This window comes from Solanum dulcamara, chromosome 1 (assembly GCF_947179165.1).
Source record: "Solanum dulcamara chromosome 1, daSolDulc1.2, whole genome shotgun sequence".
In the NCBI taxonomy this organism is placed as follows: Eukaryota; Viridiplantae; Streptophyta; class Magnoliopsida; order Solanales; family Solanaceae; genus Solanum; species Solanum dulcamara.
The window spans coordinates 11,252,047-11,276,049 of record NC_077237.1 but is presented as its reverse complement, the minus strand read 5'-3'; the positions used below and the strand labels follow the sequence as shown (position 1 = coordinate 11,276,049).

The 24,003-nt window shown below is 33.4% G+C and overlaps 2 protein-coding genes across 3 annotated transcripts; one reads left to right on the top strand and one right to left on the bottom strand.

Moving 5' to 3' along the window:
- The first annotated feature begins 1,938 nt into the window (after nucleotides 1-1,938).
- On the top strand, nucleotides 1,939-4,922 carry LOC129887128 (ras-related protein Rab7-like). Of its 2 annotated transcripts, XM_055962090.1 has the most exons (8): nucleotides 1,939-2,175; nucleotides 2,317-2,343; nucleotides 2,612-2,711; nucleotides 2,946-3,092; nucleotides 3,203-3,283; nucleotides 3,760-3,905; nucleotides 4,500-4,538; nucleotides 4,625-4,922. In XM_055962090.1, the coding sequence occupies exons 1-8, from the start codon at nucleotides 2,123-2,125 to the stop codon at nucleotides 4,689-4,691; spliced, it is 660 nt and encodes a 219-aa protein (XP_055818065.1). In that variant the 5' UTR covers nucleotides 1,939-2,122; the 3' UTR covers nucleotides 4,692-4,922. The 2 variants fall into 2 exon arrangements, with proteins under 2 accessions (XP_055818065.1, XP_055818073.1); XM_055962098.1 differs by lacking the exon at nucleotides 4,625-4,922 and having other exon boundaries at nucleotides 4,507-4,538.
- A 1,787-nt stretch (nucleotides 4,923-6,709) lies between these two features.
- On the bottom strand, nucleotides 6,710-23,234 carry LOC129901893 (RNA cytidine acetyltransferase 1-like). Its single transcript, XM_055977031.1, has 26 exons — nucleotides 23,063-23,234; nucleotides 22,866-22,957; nucleotides 21,545-21,716; nucleotides 21,293-21,415; nucleotides 20,907-21,080; nucleotides 20,546-20,656; nucleotides 18,174-18,307; nucleotides 17,996-18,089; nucleotides 17,533-17,631; nucleotides 16,163-16,299; nucleotides 15,885-15,979; nucleotides 15,288-15,411; nucleotides 15,117-15,204; nucleotides 14,916-15,015; nucleotides 14,770-14,822; nucleotides 13,390-13,566; nucleotides 12,647-12,684; nucleotides 10,458-10,551; nucleotides 9,941-10,120; nucleotides 9,742-9,850; nucleotides 9,241-9,310; nucleotides 9,026-9,164; nucleotides 7,875-8,003; nucleotides 7,562-7,687; nucleotides 7,222-7,287; nucleotides 6,710-7,143 (listed from the first exon to the last, which is right to left on the bottom strand). Exons 1-26 carry the CDS (start codon nucleotides 23,165-23,167, stop codon nucleotides 6,886-6,888), a joined length of 3,087 nt encoding a protein of 1,028 aa, XP_055833006.1. The 5' UTR covers nucleotides 23,168-23,234; the 3' UTR covers nucleotides 6,710-6,885.
- Nucleotides 23,235-24,003: the final 769 nt, after the last annotated feature.

Genomic DNA, 24,003 nt, shown 5'->3' with positions numbered 1-24,003 from the left:
TTAAGTGCGAGCAAATGAGGTCTTAGTATCAAATATACTCTATAGGAGATGTAAATGTAACACTTTTATAGCATAAGGAATATAAATGTTTTGATTTTGAAATACAAAAAATGTATCCTATAAAAATCTTTACACAGTACATAACTTAAATCCTTTCTTAAATGCATAATATTTGAGTGGAATGCACAAAGGTCCCATTTGTGGTTCTTCAGAGAGACAAATAAAAAAGAATCAGAAGGTTTAGCCATTAATGAAACCAAAACTTCATTTTTCCTCTATTGTTAATCTTTTTCATGTACATATTTAGTTTTTTTTAAAATGCATTAATTATCTGGATAAGACCACATATATAGAGTGTATTAAAAAGCTTAAAAGGATAAATTAGTAAAAAATATACCCCCTCCAAATCTCAATTCCTTTTTAGCTGTCATCGTTTCCTTTTTTAGAGTCAAACGTTATGAATTTTGACTAACATTTTAAGATGTATTTTATATCATATTGATATGAAAAAAATTGTAATTTATAGTATTTTTCGTATAGTTTTTTAATATCTAAATTTTTATTTGAAAATATAGAATTAATGTAATCTAATCTAGCTTTAACACACTCTCTATATATATATATATGCACGCGCACCTGGATGTGTGTCATCCAGACAATTAATCTTATAGAACTTCTTATTTATGATTTTTTTAAGGAACTTGTCAGAAGAAAGTGGACAAGTAATATGAGATGAGAAGAGTATAATATTAATCCCTTGTCTCATATTAATTGGGTCATGTTCACCTGATACGTCTTTTAAGATAATTTTAAATTTGACCACTACTAATTCATGTATAGTTATTTAATACTATGGATAGAAAAAATATAATAAAATTTTCTTAATTTTATAAACCGAACAAGTAAATTAAAATAAATATTTTAATATAGAGGTCACATAATATAAAACGGAGAGAATAGAAACCTTGGAATTCAAGTGAAGTTATGTCTCAAAAGATTCAATTTGGAAATCCTATGAAAAGTATATGCAACAACTCCCAAAAAAGATAAAGACTAAGGCCTATAAGGGTGTGTTCTATACAAAAATGTTTTCTAATTGTTAGTTAAATTTTTTAGAAAATAAGTTTAACAAGTTACTTTTGATATTGATTGTGTTTTTCCATCCTTTAATACATTTTATTTATAATCCTACTTCCGTAGCTCCCATCCTCATCACCCCATATCCCTATGGCCTGCCCCTACCACCACCTCCACCTCCAACTTCCACCTCTTTTAGATTATATATAAATACTTGTAGAATATATAAAATAGTATATTTTGCTTACATACAAAACATAAGAAAATAATTAAATAATTCATTTATTTTTCTAAAAAAATATTTTTCATGCTTCATACCGAACACACCCTAAATAAAAAAATATAAAAATTAATTTTGAAGTCAACAACTTCTCTTGATTAAGAATCAATAATGTATAAATTATGCAAAATTCACAATCACCTAAATCAAAGGTCAACACTTTACATGGGATGCACTAACCTGGATAAAAAAATTAAATAATCAAAAGAGAAAGACTCATTCCATTAACAACCAAATCATAAAAACAAAAGTTATGCTGGCAAAAATATTCTTCTTGGTCAATGAATAAGCTTCCATTGCCAAAAAAATTCTCAAAACTCCTATCCGATTTTCATATTGGAGCTTCGATTAATTTATATTCACACAAAGTCCATTTAAGGGAAATGCACTCCTTAATAAGATTTTCTCAATCCAAAATTTAAACTCGAGACTTCTGATTAAGGGTTTAGAGAATCTTATCCATTCCGCTACACGCAACTTGATTTTTATTGCCAATTAAATTCCCTTTTTTAGATACAAAAACCACAAATAACGTAGATATAAAAGAGTAGACAAAACAAAGAAAAAGAATTGTAGAAACATAAATGGCCACACTTATCTAAAATGCTACATTTGCCTTTTTTGAACATGTACACCACTTAATTCTCCCTATATCTTTGGTACCCTCCAGAAGAAAATTAACTTTATAACAAAGTTTCTTGAAACAAAAATAAAAGAGATCATTTCAAACAAGTTAAGTACAAAGTAACAAGTAGTTTCTTGAACATGTCACAGCCACTAAGAAGTTTGCTCAAAGTCATTGTTCTTGGTGATTGTGGGTAAGAATTTTCACTTCCCTTTAGCTATTTTATTATTTTCAAGCATAAGCGGAGCCAGGATAGAAAGTTTATGAGTTCGAGATTTTAAGACATTGTTTCTTAATTCCTCCTCTAACACTTTTAACAAGTTTGTATTCTCAGGGTGGGAAAGACATCTTTGGTGAATCAGTATCCTTCACATTGCATAGCCTTTTCATTTCATATTGTTCAGTGATGGAGTCAGGATTGATTAATTACGAGATAATTTATTTTATAATGTTTAATGTTATTTATTTTATTTTTGTACAAAAACATATTAAGGGGTTGGCTTCAAAAGTATATATATATATATATATATATATATATTCCAGCTAGATATATATGAAAAATGTGATGGACTAAGGTATTATTTAGTCAAGGATTTTGCAATTTGTGGTTTCATTAACTACAACAATAGATATGTTTTCAAGAAATTTAGGGAACAATATAAGGCAACAATTGGAGCTGATTTTGCTACTAAAGAACTAGAGATTGGTGAAAGAGTAGTCACATTGCAAGTAAGTGATTTTGTTCTATGAAATTGATTACTAAAAGGAGCGGCAGAAGCAGAATTTTTTGTCAGCGGTGGTTCATTATCAATTATATAACTTGTATTTATAGTATGATTTTCTGACGAAGGCGATTCAAATGAACTCCTTATGACCTTCTGACTCTGCCCCTAACTACGAGAAGTGAAATATTGAATATTTTCCCAAGTTAATTTATTTTTTTTTTGGTATTTGTTTTGTTAGATATGGGACACAGCAGGGCAAGAAAGGTTTCATAGCCTTGGTGTTGCATTTTATAGAGGAGCAGATTGTTGCATTCTTGTATATGATGTGAATATGCCTAAGTCATTTGAGACTCTTCAACATTGGCATGAAGAATTTATCAAACAGGTGATCAGTCAATTAATAAATAATTATTATCATGAATTTTTTTCAAGTTGATATTTGGCATTTTTTTAAAATGATTAATTCAAATAGTAATTTTGCGTGACTGATTCCAGGCAGACCTAACAGAGCCTGAAAAATTCCCATTTGTCTTGATTGGTAACAAAGTAGACTTGGAATATGGCAGCACTGAGACAGTAAGTTTTTTATTTTCATTCATTTTTGTCAAAACACATATTTTAAGACTTTTAACTTCTATATACTTATAGTATAAACAATTTTCTATATTATCAACTTACGGTAAAAAAAAAAACATATATAAATGTCCATATAAAGTAAGATTAGGACTAGGATAATAAGGCAAGTTACATGTTACATACACTTGATAAAAAAAAAAGTGTAGTTTAATGTACAAAATATTCTGCATTCACGTAGGATTCAGAGAGGGTCACATGCCCACACCTCAAGGAAATGTGATCTAGACAATCTACTCTAACGCAAGTATCAGTTGTTGATTTCACAACTCGAATCTGTAACTTATATAAATAATAGAGAGATGACTTTATTGTTGCTCCAAAACTCTCTTTCATGCTACGTACACTGATGCTGTAAATATTCTTTAAACTATCAGTGTATATATAAGTAATTTTATTAAAAGAATCCATACCTACAGGTTTCAGAGAAGAAAGCAAGGGAATGGGGTGGTTGTAGGGGAAATATACAAAACTTTATGACCTCAGCAAAGGAGGATTACAATGTTGATGCTGCATTCTTGTGTGCTGCACAACTTGCCCTTGCCAATGAAGATGATCACAACATGTAAGTACAATTATATACATGCTACAAGAAAAAGAAATATTTAAGATTGAAAATAAATGAGTTTTTTTATTTATTTTTTTGTGTTTGGTGCGTATGTATGTAAGTTAAAAAAATATTATCCTAAAAATATTTATATATAATCTACACAAATATTTTGGGAGGTGCGGTAGGGATGGGAGCTATGGGGTGAGAGTGAAGATGAGGCGTGGTGGAATGTGGGGAAGACAAGATGTGGAATGTCACTCGTAAAACTTATTTTTTGAACTTCCATTAGAGAAATTATTTTCCTCATTTTTAAGGAACTTATTTTCTTAGATAAAATATTTTATAAAAATTTTGACCAATCGAACATAAGAAAATTGATCTGAAAAATGTTTTTCCTCCATTCCGAACAAACCCTGAGTATCCATTATAATTCTGTCATAATATCGAAGCATGATCAATTCAGATTCCCACCGAATTGGGCTCATTTTGATGAACGCTCCCTATCAAGAATTTTTTTCATACTCAAAACTCGAAATCGAGATCTCTGATGATTATTTTAATTGTTTTTGTTTTTATTATTTTGACATTTCTCATGTTCATTTACTCCAGCTGGCAGGCATCAGTAGATGAAGAAATGCCTTCTCATTGGTGAGTAATTAATGTGTACATAACAATTTAAATTGAACTTTTTATTATTTTTATATTTTTCTCATATAAGCACTATTTTTTTTCAGTCAGCTCCAAAGAATACCAGAATCTGTATCAGGAATTGAGCAGCAGAGAGGAGGATGTGCATGTTAATTAATTTATTTCTTCTTCAATTTATTGTTTTTAGATAATTGGTACCTCCATAATTTTCACTAGTGTTTATAACTTCCATAGAAATTCACTTTCTTTGATGGATAAAGAAAGCTACATTGTTAAAATGAACTACAATTTCAGCTTTAGTTTTTAGGTTTTAATGTTTGAATTTGCATCAACTGTTAATGTTTATTCAGTAATTTTGTCTGCAAAGGAAATATGGATATTGTTGGGGAAAAGGCAAATGAACACATGATTATGGCAGTCCTTAAGGTAAATTAAAAAGAATAAATAGATGCAACTGTAAGAGGGGATTAAAAGGTGTGGAATCAAACTCTTATCAATAATGTAAAAGTTCAGTAATCAATCGACCAACTGAGCTACTAAAATTCCTCAATAACAAAGTATATATACTATTTATGTATAGATTTCTTAGTTATCATCATCCAAAATTTACTTTGGCACATGCCAATTTCAATCCTAACTCCTGTTTTCAATCCGATACTACGTTCACAAGTGCTGCTATTACCTAGTTGCTTCAAATCAACATATTGCTTTCGACTCGAATAGTATAAATATACACAAGTAATGGTGGTAAATGAACGGGTTGGGTCAAATTTGGGCGGGTTGAAAATGGGTCAACATAAAATGGATAATAATTCAACCCGTCCATATTTTATATGGTTAAAAATGGGTTGGATAAAATACTAGTTTATCCATATTTTCATTAGTAAATAGTACTCTACTTTATATGGAGAAAATATTAGTCTTTTTTTTTAATGAAAAATGTTGAAAATATTTTATTGTATCCTAAAATTCAATTTGTTACCTAATGCGAGAACCGACTTCGAACCAAACCCAGGATCCGACTTCCAAATCGAGATTAGACCCCCGAATTCCGACTCGGGACCCGACATCCAAATCGAGATTTGATCCCGACACCTAAATCGGGACCAGACCCCAACACCCAACCTGAGACCAAATTCATAATTAGAATTAGTAAACTGACTTCAATGATCGATTCGGAATCTAAATTCAACACCTGATATGGGACCCAACCTTGACTCGACCCAAAATCTGACATTCAAATTGGACCCGAATTGACCCCGATGACTGATTTGAAACTCAATCGACACTCGATTCGGGATTCGAATCGGGGCCCAACATTCAAACTGGGACCCAACTTATGAATCAGGATCCGAACCTGACACAGGATCAACTTTCGACCAAAGACCTGATTCTAACACCTGATTTGAGACCCGAGTTTCAAGTCGGAACCCGACCCCGACTCTCAACTCCCGACCAAGACCCAAATTTTGAATTGGAACCCGATTCCGACACCCAACCCCAGTTCTAACTTTCAAATCGCGATTTGACCTCGACGATGGATTCGAAACCCAGTCTCGATACTTAATTTGAGACCCAACTTTGACTCCCGATTAAGCATTCGATTTTCAAATCGAGACCCCGCTCCGAGGGCCAAAGACTTCACCTTTGTAATTTTATTTTTTATTTTATTTTTAAAAAATATTATTTTTTAAAAAAAATTATAGAGGAGAATAATTAGTTTTAATGAAAAACATAAAAAGAAAGAGAAATTACAACATTTTTAGTGATATCATAAATTTTGAGTGATAAAAGTTGGAAGCTTAACCCATTTGGCTAGCCCATAATTTATCCATATTTTACTCATGAGTACCCATATTTCTAGGGGTTAAATATGGGTTTGAACCCATATTTTACCCATCTAATAAATCACTCACCCAACCATTAGAATATGGACAGATTGAGCAGGTTATCAAAATATGGGCTCACTTTGCCATCACTATACACAAGAAATCTACTTCGCATCAAATTTGAAACCATAGACTTAATAAAAGAAAGATATTAAGCCATTTCATAAAACAAATCAATACTAATACAAGATTGGTGCAGAAAAATGCATCTCTATTACTGAAGGACAAAACAAGTGCACCTAACCTATAAAATAGTTAAAAATTGTACTTTTGCAAAGGAACTTAAACAAAATTGGGCCTATAAATAATTGCATAAATAGTTGTGATGGTCGCGATTAAGAAACTAATATGATGTGAGATAAAGCATTATCTTGCTCTACTCCTCCCCCCTTGCGATGAAGCAATAGGAGGAGAAATCGCCTAAGTAATAAGCGGCCTTAGAAAAAGAAAGGACATGATTAACCCTTCCTCTTCTTATGTGATTTGGATCCGGAGTTGTTTTTGTATCTTTTCTTGTCATTGTTTTCAGTCTCTGGCTTGGAATGCTTCTCCAACTTGCTTTTGTTGGATTTTATACTAACTACACCACTAGAACCTAGCTTCCCACCACCATTCTGGAGAGCATTTTCAAAATCAGCCTCTTTGTCTACTATAGCGAATTGCTGAAATAGCTCTGGGTCCAACAAACCTTCCATTGTCTTGGCTTTCATGTCATCCTACATATGATCTTAGGTAAGTATATATCTTTCCAAATAGGAAAAAACACACAGAGACAAAAGCAAGAAAATTCAAACCTGAACTCTTTTCGCAGCATCATTGAGATCTTTATCAACAGATATAGGATGTGGTTCCAATTTAATCTGAAAACGAAAAGGAAAAAGTGCCTCCGTTAATCTTCAACAAAGATAGATGAACAGAAGACAAGCAGTTACAGTGCCTCATGCTGCTAATTGATGAAACTAAATTGGTCACATCTTGAGACAAACTTACACAAGAAGTGTCAGAACATTTCTCTGTGTTGACTAATGGACACAATAGTATGACAATGCATGCAGATATTTATCACTTTTTTAGTTTCTCTTTGTCTTAGCATAGGATGTTTGGAAGAGTGAAATAAATAACTCATCTACTTACCGCTTTAACCAGATATGCAGTTGATGCAAATTCTTCTGATTTTAGATTATACAGGTATTTGAAAAGCCTCTTCATGGTTTTCATGAAAAATGACAATATCTGCTGCCTTTCCAAATTCATTTCTACCTGTAAAATAAAAACTGAAAAGAGTGAACTCGAAGCACTGGAGTTTATTGAATGAAATATCTTATTTAGTTTGGATGCGATGAAGGACAATTAGCAGCATTAACAAACAAAAGAAGGGTATTTAACTGCACAAAGCCTGATAGTACGGAATAACCTATTCAAAATAAAGACTGGCAATGCAGCAAACCTCAATTTCAGGGATGTCTTTGTGTTGCAGGCCATAGCAAAGCAATAGGGAAGCCTGGACATATGAAAGTGAAACTGGAACATGCTCCAAAAAGTACTCACGCGCAAGTTTTTGAGCAACATCTCGAATCTGTGAAAAAAAGCTCATGCAAATAATTAACATGGAAAATAAACAAATGTCAGGCACTTTTGAGATATTTGAACAATGCTTTTTGAGATATTTGAACAATGCTTGCACTAGGAAATAACGGAACGGTGTCCACACACCAAATATAGGTCACTTTTGAAGGGTTGTTGAACACATCATTTTTATCCCTGCAGTTCTTTCCCTTTCCCTATTATCAATCTTTCTAATTCTAGGAACCGGAGAACAAGCCACTTAACTAAAAATCATTATATATCAAATGTTTAGTTATTGGATTTTCTTGCCAAGTAACAATAAGAACTTCAACCTTTATAAATGAAGACCTAGCACAAACAGACAAAGAAGAAGAAAATCATGCCCCTGTTATTTATAAAGAAATATAACTGACTGACATAGTTCACACGTCATTTTTTGGTTCAGAATTTTCTTGTTTGTCAAAACTTAATACGCACCACTATGAGCTTTTTATCTACACAAACCATTTTCTTCTTGTCAAAAGTAATGTGTACCAATATGAGTTTTTCATCCACATTTGAACCATATACCAACATTTTTTAAGAGCAATGGTGGCATGAGTTTACCAAATCATTCACCACATTTGCATTAAAGTGAACTCCAGTTAATTATGATGCTTGAAATTCGAAAATGCACAACTTCAAGCTCTTTTCAGTGTTTCAAGTTGTTCAGGCATGTTTACCACAATATTTGTCTCAAGTACAAGCTCCATATGGTTGTTGTTATTGAAACATACATCTAGCATAAATTGATAGTAGCACCAACAAAAATCTTCTATCACTACTCCGGATAACATTTTTTCACTCTCATCACTAATTGAGATCTAACCAGTAGTCCATAAGGTTATTTGAGCCTTTTTCTAAATAGACTGTTGATATAGCACGTAAGACCACTTACCCATTTCGACAAGTAAAAACTGTATCATAAGAGATCTTGCTTCACTACTTAGTATTAACATATTTTTCCTCACTAATCATCAACTCAGAACTTACCAAGGGATAGTCAATAAGGCTATTTGAGTAAGATTCAAGCATCATCATCTCATCAGGTTCCATAACAAACTTCATGGAGTTTGACAATTCACTTGAAGCAGGGTCCTGCTCCACGAAGTTGGTCTTTGGATCAAAGACACTGCAAGAATATGGCCATCATAAGCATATGTAAAGAGACATACATATTAACTAACCACCAAAATATACATTTGTACCTCATAGCAAGCTTGTAGTTCATCTTCCGGTAGGTCGAACCCAACAGTTCGACTAACCTTCTCTTGTATACTGAGAGTTTTATAAACAACATCAATATATCGAAATAGGAATAGACAACAATTCTAGAACTAAAGAAAAAAAGTAATAGAATAAATACAAGTTACTACAATAACTGCAACTTGTTTGATTCGGATACAAAGGGAGGGAGATAAGAAAGTGAGACGGCAACATATGAAACTTGTATCTCTGTCTTCTCCAAATTTTGGACCGGAATGCAGAGGACAAATTTCACCTCCTCAATGAAATTTTTCATAATTCCAAAAGTTGCTTGTAATACGAAGTCACTACTCTCTTAACAATGTATAAAAGCTGACAAACATATATTAGAAATAGTAACATTTGTGTTCCTCTTTATCACAGCAAAAGATCTTCCAATCTCCTTCCACTTCCTTCCAATGGTAAGCTAAAAAAAATCAAGAAGAACAAAAACAACTTATCACCTCGGTAGAAGGGACCATAAAAGCCCCACTCATCTGATCCAGCAGCTTCAACATCATCATTCTTCAATGCCTTCAAGACCATGCATGTGTACTCGCCAGTTACGCTATTCTGATTCATCCAATCACATCTTGATCACAATTAATCCTCAACTGCAAACATCTAAAAATAACTTAAGGAACAGAGGACTCTTAGACTTACCGGGGCATTGCCTATGAAAAATGGAGCAAACTTATGTTTTCTCCAAAAGCGGAAGAGATCCAATGTAAGTCCAAATGAGACCCCAAGGTAATGGAGCCTTTCAGGTCGTCTTTCACGTAAAGGAACAAGCAACGGAGGAAGATCTGTTCTTGGTCTTATATTTTCTTCAAGCAAAGAGACCTGCAAGGAAGGTAGTTTGAATTCAGTAACAAGAGGCAAATAAATGTTATAATCCCACATAGAAATATTTCTAGATTTTGCAACAATCTCTTTTGCCATATTACAGCTAATGATCAATCAGAAGACCTAACACAATATATGCACTACAAAGTGGTCAGCAGACAAATCACCTCAATATGAGGAAAAGACAGATTCAATGATAAATAGTATTATGATTTAACACTGTTAATAAAAGGTACAATGATACAACTTTTTTGCAATTTTAGGACACCCAAGTGATAAAAGAGAAGCCAATAACCTAAAATACAAACTGCAAAGTTAGATCAAAGAAGATTACCTCCTGTGCAGCTTCAGTTACATTGACTTGAGGAGTTTCCAATGTATCATCTGTCACTACTTCGGATAATTGCGTAAACTGACCCTCAAAGTACCTATTAGCAGTAAATGAACTTATTGTGCCTCAAAGATTCATGTAGGAAACACATGTAACTGTGATTATGTCATTTAACATAGATTGATTAAACCCATTCAGTAGAAGAAGCATAATATGTAAAAAAAGGGCAGCCCGGTGCACTTAAGCTCCCGCTATGCGCAGGGTCCGGGGAAGGGCCCGACCACAAGGGTCTGTTGTACGCAGCCTTACCTTGCATTTCTGCCAGAGGCTGTTTCCAAGGCTTGAACCCGTGACCTCCTGGTCACATGGCAGCAACTTTACCAGTTACTCCAAGGCTCCCCTTCAAAGAAGCATAATATGTACTTCACTGAAAACACATTCAAAGAATTTCACATCTTTAAATCTTGCAAAATTCAACAAATGTATTAGAGAAAACCTATGAACATACCTGGTGAATGATAGAAATCTAGAAATGAAAACCTAAAAGCCATGATACAGAATAAATATGCAGATCCGCAGGTGTAAAAGGAAGCCACACTATACAGATTTGCAATTGTAAAAGGAAGAAGTCAACAAGTGCAGAACCCTTTCATATCATCATCATCCATCAACAACAAAAAAAAATTCTTTCATACCTACATTTCATATATACTACACTAAGATTATAGTGAGCAGTCATTTCACATCATTTTGGGTAGGTAAAGGTGTGTTGTTCAGGCCATCAAGGTCATATTCAGGATTCATAGTGGTATGAATTTCAATAATATCTTTGTTGCACCAAACAACAAGGGTCCTTGACCTTTGACATACAACTAGACAACAATGATATGAATGCTTGCAGCCTAGGCATAAACCAGCTGAATTAATAAATTCACATTGGACCAACCAAAATAACAAGCAATCGACAGAATACACTGCCTTTTTCCTTGATTTTTTTTGAGAATGGCAACAAGTTCATATTTAAAAAAAAAAAAAGGTAAACTACACAAGCTGTGTAGTTTCCCAAAAATAAAGGTCCTAGCTGTGTGCCTTCTTACAGAAAAGAAAGACTAGAAAAACAAGCCTTGGGACTCATGCCTGAGAGCATTTAGGAAAAAGGATTGTACTATAAACATGCTTATTCACAATTCACCTTTTTTTTCCTTGAATTTATCTTATGTAGTCACGGGGCTTTCCAAACAAAAGCCCTGTTTGGTTACTTCGCCTCACCATGCATTTTGCTCAGAATATTCATCTCCAACCTCCACTAACACTTAAGTCATAAGAACAACTACTTTTTACATGATAAAGTATACTTGGTCATAAGAATATTTTTTTGAAATTTACTTGGTCATAAGAATTTAAAAGTATCTCCCCAGTTTTATGAATGAATACCAGACCCCATGTCAGTAACAAACAAAACTTGCACCCAGTTCTATTTTGCATTTTTTTGTAGGATCTACTGAATGCTGGATCAAAACCAACTTAAACACCAACAGAATATTCAAGCTATGAACAGTACCACCAGAATATGATGTGACTCCCGAGATGTGAAGAAAACCTTCCTTGCCACCATCAATTCACCCAAAATTCACCAAACTGCCACTCAGTTAAAAGTGCAATGATAGAAAAGGTTGTTGAACTTTTCCGATCCCTTACGAGAAAAGAGCAAGGGCTTGCTTCATTTACATCATCTAACAGCTCTCCCAAAATTTACACAATAACCTACATCATGGCATACCCCCAAAATTTAACTAGCCTTATTTTTCTTATATGGTGTTTATAAAAAAAATTGCTCGACCATGAATAATTTATTCTTGATGATTACCCAATCAAATAGATTACTCTTTATAGCTCAACATGTGGGAGAAAAGGGCTTCTTGCTATCCAGCAGTGTTGATAGCATGAGGAAGGGAGAGAGAGTTTTTGATGTTAGCAGCTTCCAGAGTTGTCTACAAAAAAAGGGTTTTGGACTAAATTGACATAATTATAAGTTTAGACAAACAAAAAATGGGAATGGTGCTAACCCTAGATAAAAGCAATGGCCTATGGAGTAGCTTAATCTCACAAATTATAGAAAGCCAAATGTGATCGACAGTCTAATCATATTGAAAACTGAAGGATGTGAAAATTGCAGGGAAATTTGAAGCTACCTGGCTAGGAGTTCAACGGCAGCAGAACCATATCCAAGCTGCAACACCACAGTGACACATAGTTAGACGTGCTGATAAAGAAAATAAGCAGTTGGAAATTTTTCAAAGGCCTCCTCACAGCGCTGCTTTTAAACATAAACCTCCATTGTCGTAAGATATGAAGACCGCCACCAGTTTGAATTTTTTTTTTCAAAGGAGATTACGTTAAGAAGACAAGATTCCTGAGATGTTCCAAATCTATCTCTTTTCAGCTTTGATTAGCAGTGCTAATTTTGGTATCGAAAATCTTCGATGAATTTCTATGAACTAATTTGTTTCAAAATCAATGATATGGAAGGACTTTAGTTCTATATCTTATTATAATTTAAAAAGATCACCCACTACTTCACACAAACTGTGCAGGACAAATGGTGGGGACAGAAGCTTCATAAGTATCCAACAGTTAATGCATCAAAGGACGTTGCACGATATTTTCGAAATTCCATCGCTTGAACCCGGTCTCATTCAATCAATAAATTCCCTCAATTCCAAACTAGGCGGGATTGGCTTTGAAATTCCTTTATATCCACTACATTCCATCTGGGCTCATTTCTTTGCAATACCAAACTATTTTTCTTTTAAGGCAAAACAAGGAGGTCGCCATATTCTCTTAAACCATAAAGGAGATCAATATGACAAAGACAAACCTAAAGGGAGGTCTCACAAATTCATTTTACTAGATTTTTTGAATTGGTAAGCATTACCCTCATAGCACTCGGATGTGTAGCAATGCGTACGATACGGGCACCTGAAAGGCTTGGGAATACATCATTAGCAAACTGCTGAGAGAACTTCCAAGGTATCTGATCTCCAAAGGGCTGGCGACCTTGTCTCAAAGCACTTTTAGCAGACTCTTGAGAAATTTGACCCTCCAGGCAGACCTGTGTGTTCAAGTCAAATTAAGACAGATCAAAAACTCTTAATGTCTTTGGTTCCAAATAAATGAAGTACCGTCTATTTAATTCTCAGAAGAACTGAATGAAACTAGAAAAAAGAGCACAAAGAAAAAGTAAATTTCTACCAAATAAATCTTGAAAGTTCATTTCTCTGTACCAATAAGGGTTATGATATCGTGAGAGAGAGAAACACAGACAATACAATGTCCAGGGTTGAGAAAAAAGTGTGCTGTCCGTATCAGAAAGGACTTATGGAATCAACCTTAAATTATTGGCTTATCAAAATATAAACTACTACTACAGAGCATCGAGCGCAAGCTAGTTGAGATCAGCTTTATGAATCCTCATTAAACATGTAGCTCCATTTAGACACGCATCAATCCAATTTAAGAAGAACTGCAACCTCTAATGATGCATGAATATGTTATATGCTGTCTATAAGTCAGTGAGAAACACTGAGAGAATGCATTGATACATGTGGTCCCTCCAAAAAGAGGCAGAATCAGCCACAGCAGAAGATGAGGCAACAAAGAAAAACATGATCAGCTCTCATCAGGGGAAGAAAACAATAATTAACATTGTGACCAATTTTCCATACAGATGAAATTTCGAACCAAAATAACTTAAGATGGTTTGCAGATTCCAAACAAAATCTACCCAAACAAAAAGGACACACGTGGCTAAGTAAGAGGAATTGAGCTAACTTGTCTTTTGAGAGCTCTACAGCTGAATAGAACAAAAAACACAGAATGGAGTAGAATATGCTATGGCTACAGCGCACAAATTACTAACTGATGTTTTCAACATAATGATGACGCTATTGAAGGCAGAACTAAGCTGAGCTAATTTTAGTTGTGATATCATATTATAGGACCAAAATTTCCACAAATAAAAAGACAATCATGTTATTGGTTACAAAAAGTTTTGAGAGATTCTCCTTTTTTTTTCTTCACTAGCGTAATAGCGCAAGAAAGAAATCTGCATATAAGAGGAGCAACTACTGTAGTTCTAGGCATCCAGCCAATTGGAACACCAGATAATGTAACACAAAGAAGAGAATTGTCTCAACATAAAAGAACACTGAAACTAATAGTAGCAAGTCAATATCGTGCTCAGTCAGAAGATTTCTAACAAATGTAGCATCCCAAAGAGAACACTTGCATAACAGCTACAGACAAGACCACTAACCTGGATGACAGAGAGAATATCAGGAAGACGATTTTCTGACTCATCAACAGGGCCTGTGAGAACAATTAGTTAGGCGCTCTTGCATTTACTTGAGCGCAATTTATTTATCATGTCCTATTGAGAAGCATCAGCTGGTTTAATTATACCTAGTAGCACAAACAAGTGGTGAGCTGGAGCATCAGCCATCAATTGTAAATCATTTGGAGAATTTTTGTAATGAGAAGCAACATAGAGGGCCATCATTCGCTGCAAATTGTTTCAAAGCAAAAGGATCACAATATATCAAAATTGACCAAGCAAACATCAGCCTGAAGAATAATATTACTTCAAAAGCAAAGGTGATTTACCTGCAAAAATAACTCACTGTCTTTATGATAAGAGAAAAGTGTGTCCCGGTTAACATAGTAGAGATCACAATCACCCGGTTGGGGTAACCTGATTGAAGAAAAGAGAATTGTAACAGGAGATAAAACATGGTTGACTTCTGCAGGAACTAGGTTAAGCCAAAGAAAATTTACCGTCTGATACTTGGGATACTATTTGTAACATCCAAACAGAGCAAAGCATTAAGCCACCGTTCAATGTGATCACCAGAAGCATATCTAATGGATTCACTCAATTCTATCTTTTTGAAAAGCCGACCTACATTTGATGGTAAAATCTAGATTACAAACTAGATGAATGAAACAAGATTTAGCACAGATCACAATAATATCATACCACAAGGTAACCATGGATAATCATGAGAGGCAAAAGTACACCACAGGAAAAAGATTCACACTCATGAATGAACACAACCTTGAGGGAAAGCAATACTTTTTAGGACAAGGGCATATTATCAGCATTTACTTAAATAACTCCAGTTTGATTCATCATAATACTTGGGTTTACTTTGGAACGTCCGGTCATAAAACTTTCCATTATTTAAATACACAAGTAGCCTGCAAGAACTTTGGAGTTTGATTATTTCAAAAGAATTCCCCACCCAATATCAGTGCTCTCTCATTTCAGTTTTCTTTGCTTTCCTAGTTCCTCCTAATAAACTCATTTCAGGATACATGGACTCTACGCACCATAAGTCGAGTGATCAACTAGCAAATGTGGAGATGAAATACCTGAAAGTGCACTATCTGCATTTTTAGACTTCTGACTTTGCTCCTCTAGTTGTTGTAACAACTTCAACGATAAGGATCTTCCAGTGCCTTCATAGCTTTAAAAACAAAAATAATAGGATAGAGTGATCATGAACTCCGTTAACCCAGGGTAAACACACAAAACTTTCAAAATAATTCTTCTGTCATATAAGAGAGTAAGAAGCAACATAAATTGGAAAGGAGTGGATAGGTTATTTGGAGAGCATAACATTACTACTATGCTGAACACAGCCTCATACCCATTCACAGTTGATGCAAGGAAGACGAGGTAAGGACCAAGCAAAGATTTGACCACAGGTAATGGAATAGCTGCTGCTTCATCAACCACCAACAATTCAACTTGTGACAGCTTTTCATGCTCATGTGGTAGTATATACTGGCATTGCATAAATGATGTAGATAACATCAGAAACTCAACATACAAATTAATTGCCATAAGACATGATGAAGTACATCAATGATATACTCACAAAAAAAATTACAGTGAATTAAAAGTGAGGTGTAAAAGATATGTTTGTTAGAAGAGGAAATTTTTTAGTTTAATAATCCCAATATATTGACAACCTTAAAGGGTCATTTGGTTAATACAAGTTATGATGGGATAAGTTATGCTGAGATTATTTCTTATTATTGTTCGATTTGTTGTATTCAAAATAATATGCATTGCATAAATTTTAAAAACAAGTTGTTTGTTTACAAAAATACCCTTCACTTTATTTAGTTTTTTATATTTTCTTTGCAAGCTTTAGATATTCATTCTTAAAAATAAAACTTCATCCTATTAAGCTTAAATATTTTTGTGTGCGCATATCCATGATGGTACCATATGTATTTAAAAATAAAATTTTCATCCTATTTAGCTTTAAAATAGAATTTTCATCTTAAGTTTGTTAAAGTAAAAGAGGATTTATTATTTATATCACTTCATTTAAGCACATATCACTCTTAAATTGTAAATTATTAAAGGTATCTTCATCTTAATGATATATAAAATACAAGCTTTCAAGTGACTAAAAGAATATATAATTAAAAATATGTAATTCGGTAATAGAGAAATCAAAATATAAATAAACATAAGAATTAGTCAAATAAATTCATAAATAAAAATTATACTTATATAGCGTAATTTTTTAATAGAAAAATATGAAGAATTATTATAACAATAAGGAGTAGTGAAGGTTGTGAATGTTATTATACATGGTATTAAACATAATGTGAATATGCATGGATGTGAAAAGTGAGGTATAAAAAGGGTTTAAAGGGGAGGGATAACTTATCCCAGTACTAATTATTAATCCTGAATAAGTTGTGCCAGACTTGCCTACCAAACAACAAATTAAGTGGCACCATAATTTAATCCCATGACTATTTGGTATTATCCTTCACACCAACGACCCCTAAGAGAACACAAAAGCACAAGAGATGGAGAAATACAAGAAATCTTGCCGTAGAGAAATCACCAGCAAGAGGAACAAAATTGGAGCAAATTCTCAAAATGCCTTTAAAGTTCAGGGACAAGGAGAAAGGAAGGTGCAGAAAGTGATATCACATGAGTTGGGAAAATGGAAGAGCCATTATCACGATACAGCTCCTAGCCGATATTACTGACCTGAATTGTCTGTCTGTGCTGCTTATAGATGTTGATCCGCACAGTAGCTTTTTTGAAGTGCGGGTTATTGCTTTTCACAATATCATAATCAAGGTGTTCCTGTAAGTAAAATGCATATAGTGAGGCAGAGGAACGCCAAATCAATTTCAGGTACCAACTAGACATACGACAATAGACCCTTGTGGTCGGGCCCTTCCCCGGACCCTGAGCATAGTGGAAGCTTAGTGCACCGGGCTGCCCCTTTTAACTAGATGTGCGACAATCCGTTGCACGAAAATAAAGAAAATCGCACACTATGTTTATGTTTCTATGGATATCTCAGCAGGGGAAGCATTTTCTCACTTAAAAAGACTTGAAGGGCCAATTGGCTGACTCAAAGGGAAAAAGAACATCCCTGGAGAAGATAGATTTCATAGAGAATATGCAAACACACCCTAATCAACCAGATATATTTGCATCCTACCTTGTACTCGAGCATATTGAAACCCTTGCAGACAAAGTCAAACAGAGTTTTCAGATTTTCAGGACTAGGTGCTGTTACAAAAATATTGGAATACCTGCAATAGTAAACTATCGAAGTTAGCAAGGCACAATGTAGGATCACGGAGAGGAAAGGATACTGAAACCCAGACCAGATTTACCCTGCAGCAACAGCCCCTGCAATTGCCAACCCAAGAGCAGCTGACTTCCCTCGGCCACGAGCAGCAAGAAGAGCAACAGTGCTTCGAAGCGTCTTATCAAGAATAGCGTCAAGAAACGTGATCACTGCTTTTCCCTATTTCGTATTATTGGTTAATAGCAAGACATAGTAGCAGAACAAGAAATATATTAATCGCGGTGAACCCCACAACTGCTATTTATGGTTGATAGCGGTATTATAAGTTAATACTGAATCCATCCAACGGACATGTTGGCGTTGTTATTATTAATGAAATGTTTTACCTGATTAAAAAAAAATACTGAATCCATCCATTTAAGCTAGCAAAAGTAGTATTTGAAAAAATCACTATCAGACTCAAAATTACAATCAGAAAATGTTCCAGATTTATTTAATGAAAGCATGGAAGAATGGGAAGAAAGGGAAAAGCAAGAGCTTTAACAGACAAAAATTGCAGCAATGAGAATTTAACATGCTAGTTAAGCCGTAAAAAAAAATTCCTAACTTCAAGACCTTAGCCCACATAGTGATATTTATTTATCAGCAAGCCATATTTCTTTAGTTAGTAAGTATGTGAAGCTCTGTTTTAAAAAAAAGTATGTGAAGCTCATTCTATTTATCAGAAGTGAAGCTTTTTTATATTTATGAGTGATTGGCCCAACCGAACCGTATGATTCTATAACGGAAGAATTGCACAATTCGACCAGCCCTTTTTTTTCAGTCTCTGTTCATGTAAACTTTCAACGGAGGAAATCTGCTTTTGGTGATTTCATCAAAAAATAAGAGAAAAAAGACATTTAGAACTTAATTGTGCTGACAACTCTCACATTCTGGCATGATAGTTAATTTTCAATCCAAAAAATAGGAAAATTATTATAATTTGAACAGAGAAAGTAAAAGACGACCAAGCACCAATAATGATTAAGCTTTAAATCAACAAGCTCCAAGTTAAAGGCAAGTTCTTATATATGGTTGTACCTAAATATGGCCCAAAAATTGATGGCTCGCCCAACCCGCCCAAAATTTTATGGATTGGGCACAAGATAATTTCGTACTGGGATGACTTTTAGCCCGCAAAACATAACCCATTTTTAAAAGTGATCTACATTTTACCCAATACAAGCTCAATTCTAACCCATTTTTAAGATTTACTTTAATTTGGGTTTACTGCTTGAAATTTACTTTGATTTTTTGCTATGTATTCACTTTTCTTGTACCATGTATCTTATAAATTTGATGGTGTACAATTTTCACTACATTAGATTAACACATTTGCCAAATAGAGCAAACAATAACCATAATTACATAAAAAGTTTTCAATACATCCTAAAAGCTTTAAAAGAAATAATGAAATATAACAGAGGATAATTTTTTGAAACAAAAATAGAAGTATATGGTAAATCTAGTGTCTTACTGAAATATTTTAACATATGAAATATAATGAGCTAACATTTTGTCTGAATGGACAATTCCCTATTTCATGCTGAAGCTTCACCAGAATTAAGGATAAATTCGAGACGATATGCTAATAACAAGAAGTGACCCTAAAAAATAATGTGGTGTAATTTAAAATTGTTTCCAATAGAAGAAGGAAAATTTGCACATTTTCTTGTGTATAAACGTATTCATATTTATCATTTATTCAAAATGATATCGTACAAAATTACGTAAGCTGATTACTTAAAACCACATCCATGAGAAGCAAAAAAACATTTCTTTTAATTAGCGCATGCTTTCTAATTAGCATTCAAAACCCCTTATAAATAGTTAGGTCAAGTTGGGCAGGTCAAAACCCAACCAATTTTTAGTCCATTTCAACCCACGTAACTTTTGAGCCAATTTTAGCCCAACCCATTAGCTCAGCCCCTTTTGACCCGCCTAATCTGCCCATCTGGCACACCTAGTACCATTGTATGTTGTCTATTTGGGGGGAAAATCACTTTACAAATTAAGAAAAACGAAGTACTTACGCATTAGCATTTGTCCCCCTATTAACTGAATATTGTCTGATAACTAAGTATGGTTATAGTTACGGGTGGTTTTAACCAATCCAACATTCTGCCACAATAGAAAAGGACAATAATGTCCACCATAAATTTTCAATTTTACCAAGTATCAAATCATTATCTCCTGTTATCCTGTGAGCTATAGTCAATTTTACCAAGTATCAAATCATTCTCTCCTGTTATCCTGTGAGCTATACAGTAACTCCGTTAAAACATCTACTTTACATGCAAGTCACTCTTTATCCTGGGGGTTAGTTCCACATAGCCTAGCAATTGGCCATGTATGACATATTCAGAGAACAATTGAGAAACAAATGCCAATTCTCACAGTTCAACCAAAGTAACTAACCTGGTCCAAGGTACAGCATTTCCGAATGAGGGGACCGACAGGGAAGTCCTCATTCAATTGTTCTTTTAAATTCCTTAATTCCCTTTCTGCTTCTGAAAGCCCCTCAGAGTCCTTCATCAATGTAAATTTAAAAAAGAATCAAGAATACTTATATCAAAAGATTACCAAAGATGGTTTATCGTGTACCAAAAGTGACTCCAGAAAGAGTAATTCTTTCGCAGTTCAACATCTGATATGACGTAATTATATATGGCCATTACATTTCATATGGACTATAATCTGAATCAGCATATATTATCTAAGATATAGAAATCAGTAATCAGAACAACTCATGACAGCACTGATCCAGGAAGAAGTTTACCTCTTGAACAGGGACAGCAGTAATTCTCCTCGTGTGGGAGGAGATTGGTAAAATATTTAATTCATCATCCATGACAATACATGTTTCGCATGATGCAAGAGAGAGTATAAATCGCTCATTAAACCGACCAGTAGCCTGAGAATGGGATTCTGTACGAAACCTGGAGTGAACATCCTGCATATTCACAAAACTTTACTGTGTTTTAACATTAAGCACGCACAGAAAACCAACTAGCTATCAACTTCCTTCATTCAAATACTCTTTTTTTTGTGTGTGTGTGTGTGTGAGACCAGTTGAAATCTTATTTAATAAATAAAAGAGAAAGAAAGAAAAAACAGTAAGAAGTAACAAAGGAAGGGATGTCATTAATCTACTAGTTATAGTACCATGGTCATGGTGAAGAGGCTGGTTAGAGAGGACAAATGACGAAGCAACAATACAATTAGCCCACCACCTTCAACTGTCTCTATTGTTCTCGCAAGAAGATTGGGTGTCAAAGCCTCAAAATCCTAGAACATCATAAAGGAAAAGAAATGAATTTTCCCAAATATCACAATAACATAAGAGGAACTAAAAAGAAGAAATAGGTAGTCGATTTGATTTAAATGGTTTATGGAAATTTAAAACTTCTCACTTACCTGCAATATACACATGCCAAAAGTGTTTCCTAGAATTCTTTCTGAGTCTCTATACAAGCAATAGCTGACGCCTCCAGTTTCAACAAAAAGGTCAAATGGATCTGCTTTTTCAGTGTCCAGTACTCCCTGCTGTATCATTTTTTTCATTTGCTTCTTTCTCTTTTTCTTGTGACTGCAAGAAGATGGTTGACTCTATCATTGACCAATTGCCTAAATGAATAATAACATCTACTGATAAACTGATATGAACACAGTGAGAAGAAACACAAAACAAAGTCCCCACTAATCACTCACAATATAACAACATCCACAAAAGAATGACCCTAGAATTCCTTTCACTCACCAGCAATATCCAGTAAATTTACTGCCAGATATATAGCTAAATTAACTTTTAGCACGATGAGTAGAGTCAACTAGTTTCAAATTCACAAAAATATAAAGTTTCTTCAGTAATACCCAACTTAAGCCTATGTTTTATCATATTCCAACTAGACAGAGTAACTGCTAAAACAAGGTCAAGAATTTTGGTGAAGCAGCTTTATAGAGTTTTCACAGTATCTTTTTGTCAAATAAAATTCATGGTATCTAACACAAATTTACATTACAAAATTTAATCCAATCTCCACATGGGACTAACCAACTTCAGATTTCAATATATAATACAAACACTCCCTCCATTTCAATTTGTTCGTCTTATTTTCTTTTTTAGTCCGTTCCAAAAAAGAATGGGTTTTTTTTACTTCTTTTTGGCTACTCTTTAATTCTAACTATACATGTAGCATGTTTAAGACAACAAGATTAAAAGGCATTTTGGTATATTGTGCATATCTTTATAAGACCACAAGTCTTTAATTTCTTAAACTCCATGTCAAATCGAAATGAGACAAACAAATTGAAATATAGGGAGTAAAAAACCAAGTCATAAGTGATAAATCATAACTTATGAGTTTTGACTTATTATTATCATTTTAGCTTAAAATCAAGTTCTTTTTCAATTTACTCAAACACTAAAAAGTTCTTAAAAGCTATTTTGACTTGAAAAGCACTTAAAATAAGCCAATTCAAGCATGTTCTCTAGTCCGTTTCAAAAAAAATGTTTTTTTTACTTTTTGGCACTTCCACTTGGCATGTTTAAGACAACAAGATAAAAAGTCATTTTGGTGCATTATGCATACCTTTATAAGACCATACGTCTCCAATTTCTTATACTCCGCGTCAAATCAAAACTAGACAAATATATTAAAACAGAGAGCATAACAAACCAAGTCCATAATTATAAGAATTTAGAAAAAAAAAAAAAAACTTTGAGCAAGTATCTCACCTGCTAAGTTCAAGTTTATCCTTATAGCACCAAAGCACAGTAGGCCGCGATCTTACAGAAGCTTTTCCCAACATATAGTGTAGATTAACAATCTATTTTTATTCAATTTTTTCACATGAACAAAAAAAGAAAAAGTGTTAGAGACAAGTGTTTCCTTTCAGAAAATTTAGATAAATTAAAGAGGAAAGCAAAATTGCCTGGTCACGAGACTTGTCTCCAATAATAACAAACATAGAACGGTGACGATTTCGAACCCCATTCTCAATTAGGGTTCTAATGCGTTCATCCACTTTCTTCCTCATTTTTTCTTCACTGATGAATTTTTTTTGTTCAGTCTGCTCTGCTAGTATTAGGGTTTAAAGAGGGTTTTAGTAAAGAAGAGACGTGCGTCGACCCGATTTCTTTTTCTATTTTAAATTTAGCCATTTAGGTTTAGGTAAGATACCAAAAAAAAAAAATTATATTCATTTTTTAAAAATTAATTTTTTTATTAATTTTTCTTTTCGTGGGCTTAATTAAAAAGATATTACTCATAACGCAAAAACTATTTATTTGGATAATTACCTTTTGAGTTTCTTTTATAAAATATTTATTACATATATACATCATATTTAAAAAATATTTACCATCTATAGTAAATGTGTTATGTATTAAAAATAAATTATATATGTATTATATTTGTTTTGATAAATAAAAAATTGTACTGTGTATTAAAAATGAATTATACATGTAATATAAATGCATTATACTATGAATAAAAATATTTTTGCATGCACTATAGATGTATTATAAGTGTATTAAAATTTGTTAGGTTTGTTTTATGCATGTAATATAAATGCATTACACTATGAATAAAAGTATTTTTGCATGCACTATAGATGTATTATAAGTGTATTAAAATTTATTAGGTTTGTTTTAATTAAAAAAATCTGCATTAAGTATTAAAAGTGAATTTGAAACTAAATTATACATATAATATAGATGTATTAAAATTATATAGTTATAAATGGTAAATATTTTCTAAATATAACAGTATATTTAGATAAGTTTCCCTATTTATTTTAAGTCTATTTTAGTATTCAAACTTTTTAATTATTATTGAGTAAACTTTATTTTGATTTATAATTAAATTTACTAT

Excerpts from the sequence above, each read along its gene's own strand:
- LOC129887128 (XM_055962090.1), top strand. The coding sequence starts at position 2,123 with ATGTCACAGCCACTAAGAAGTTTGCTCAAAGTCATTGTTCTTGGTGAT. Across the intron at positions 2,176-2,316 it reads ATTGTTCTTGGTGATTGTGG|GGTGGGAAAGACATCTTTGG; the intron begins GTAAGAATTTTC and ends TTGTATTCTCAG. Across the intron at positions 3,284-3,759 it reads AATATGGCAGCACTGAGACA|GTTTCAGAGAAGAAAGCAAG; the intron begins GTAAGTTTTTTA and ends CCATACCTACAG.
- LOC129901893 (XM_055977031.1), bottom strand. The coding sequence starts at position 23,167 with ATGAGGAAGAAAGTGGATGAACGCATTAGAACCCTAATTGAGAATGGG. Across the intron at positions 15,980-16,162 it reads CTTGCATCAACTGTGAATGG|CTATGAAGGCACTGGAAGAT; the intron begins GTATGAGGCTGT and ends TTGTTTTTAAAG. Across the intron at positions 10,552-12,646 it reads GCCGTTGAACTCCTAGCCAG|GTACTTTGAGGGTCAGTTTA; the intron begins GTAGCTTCAAAT and ends TACTGCTAATAG.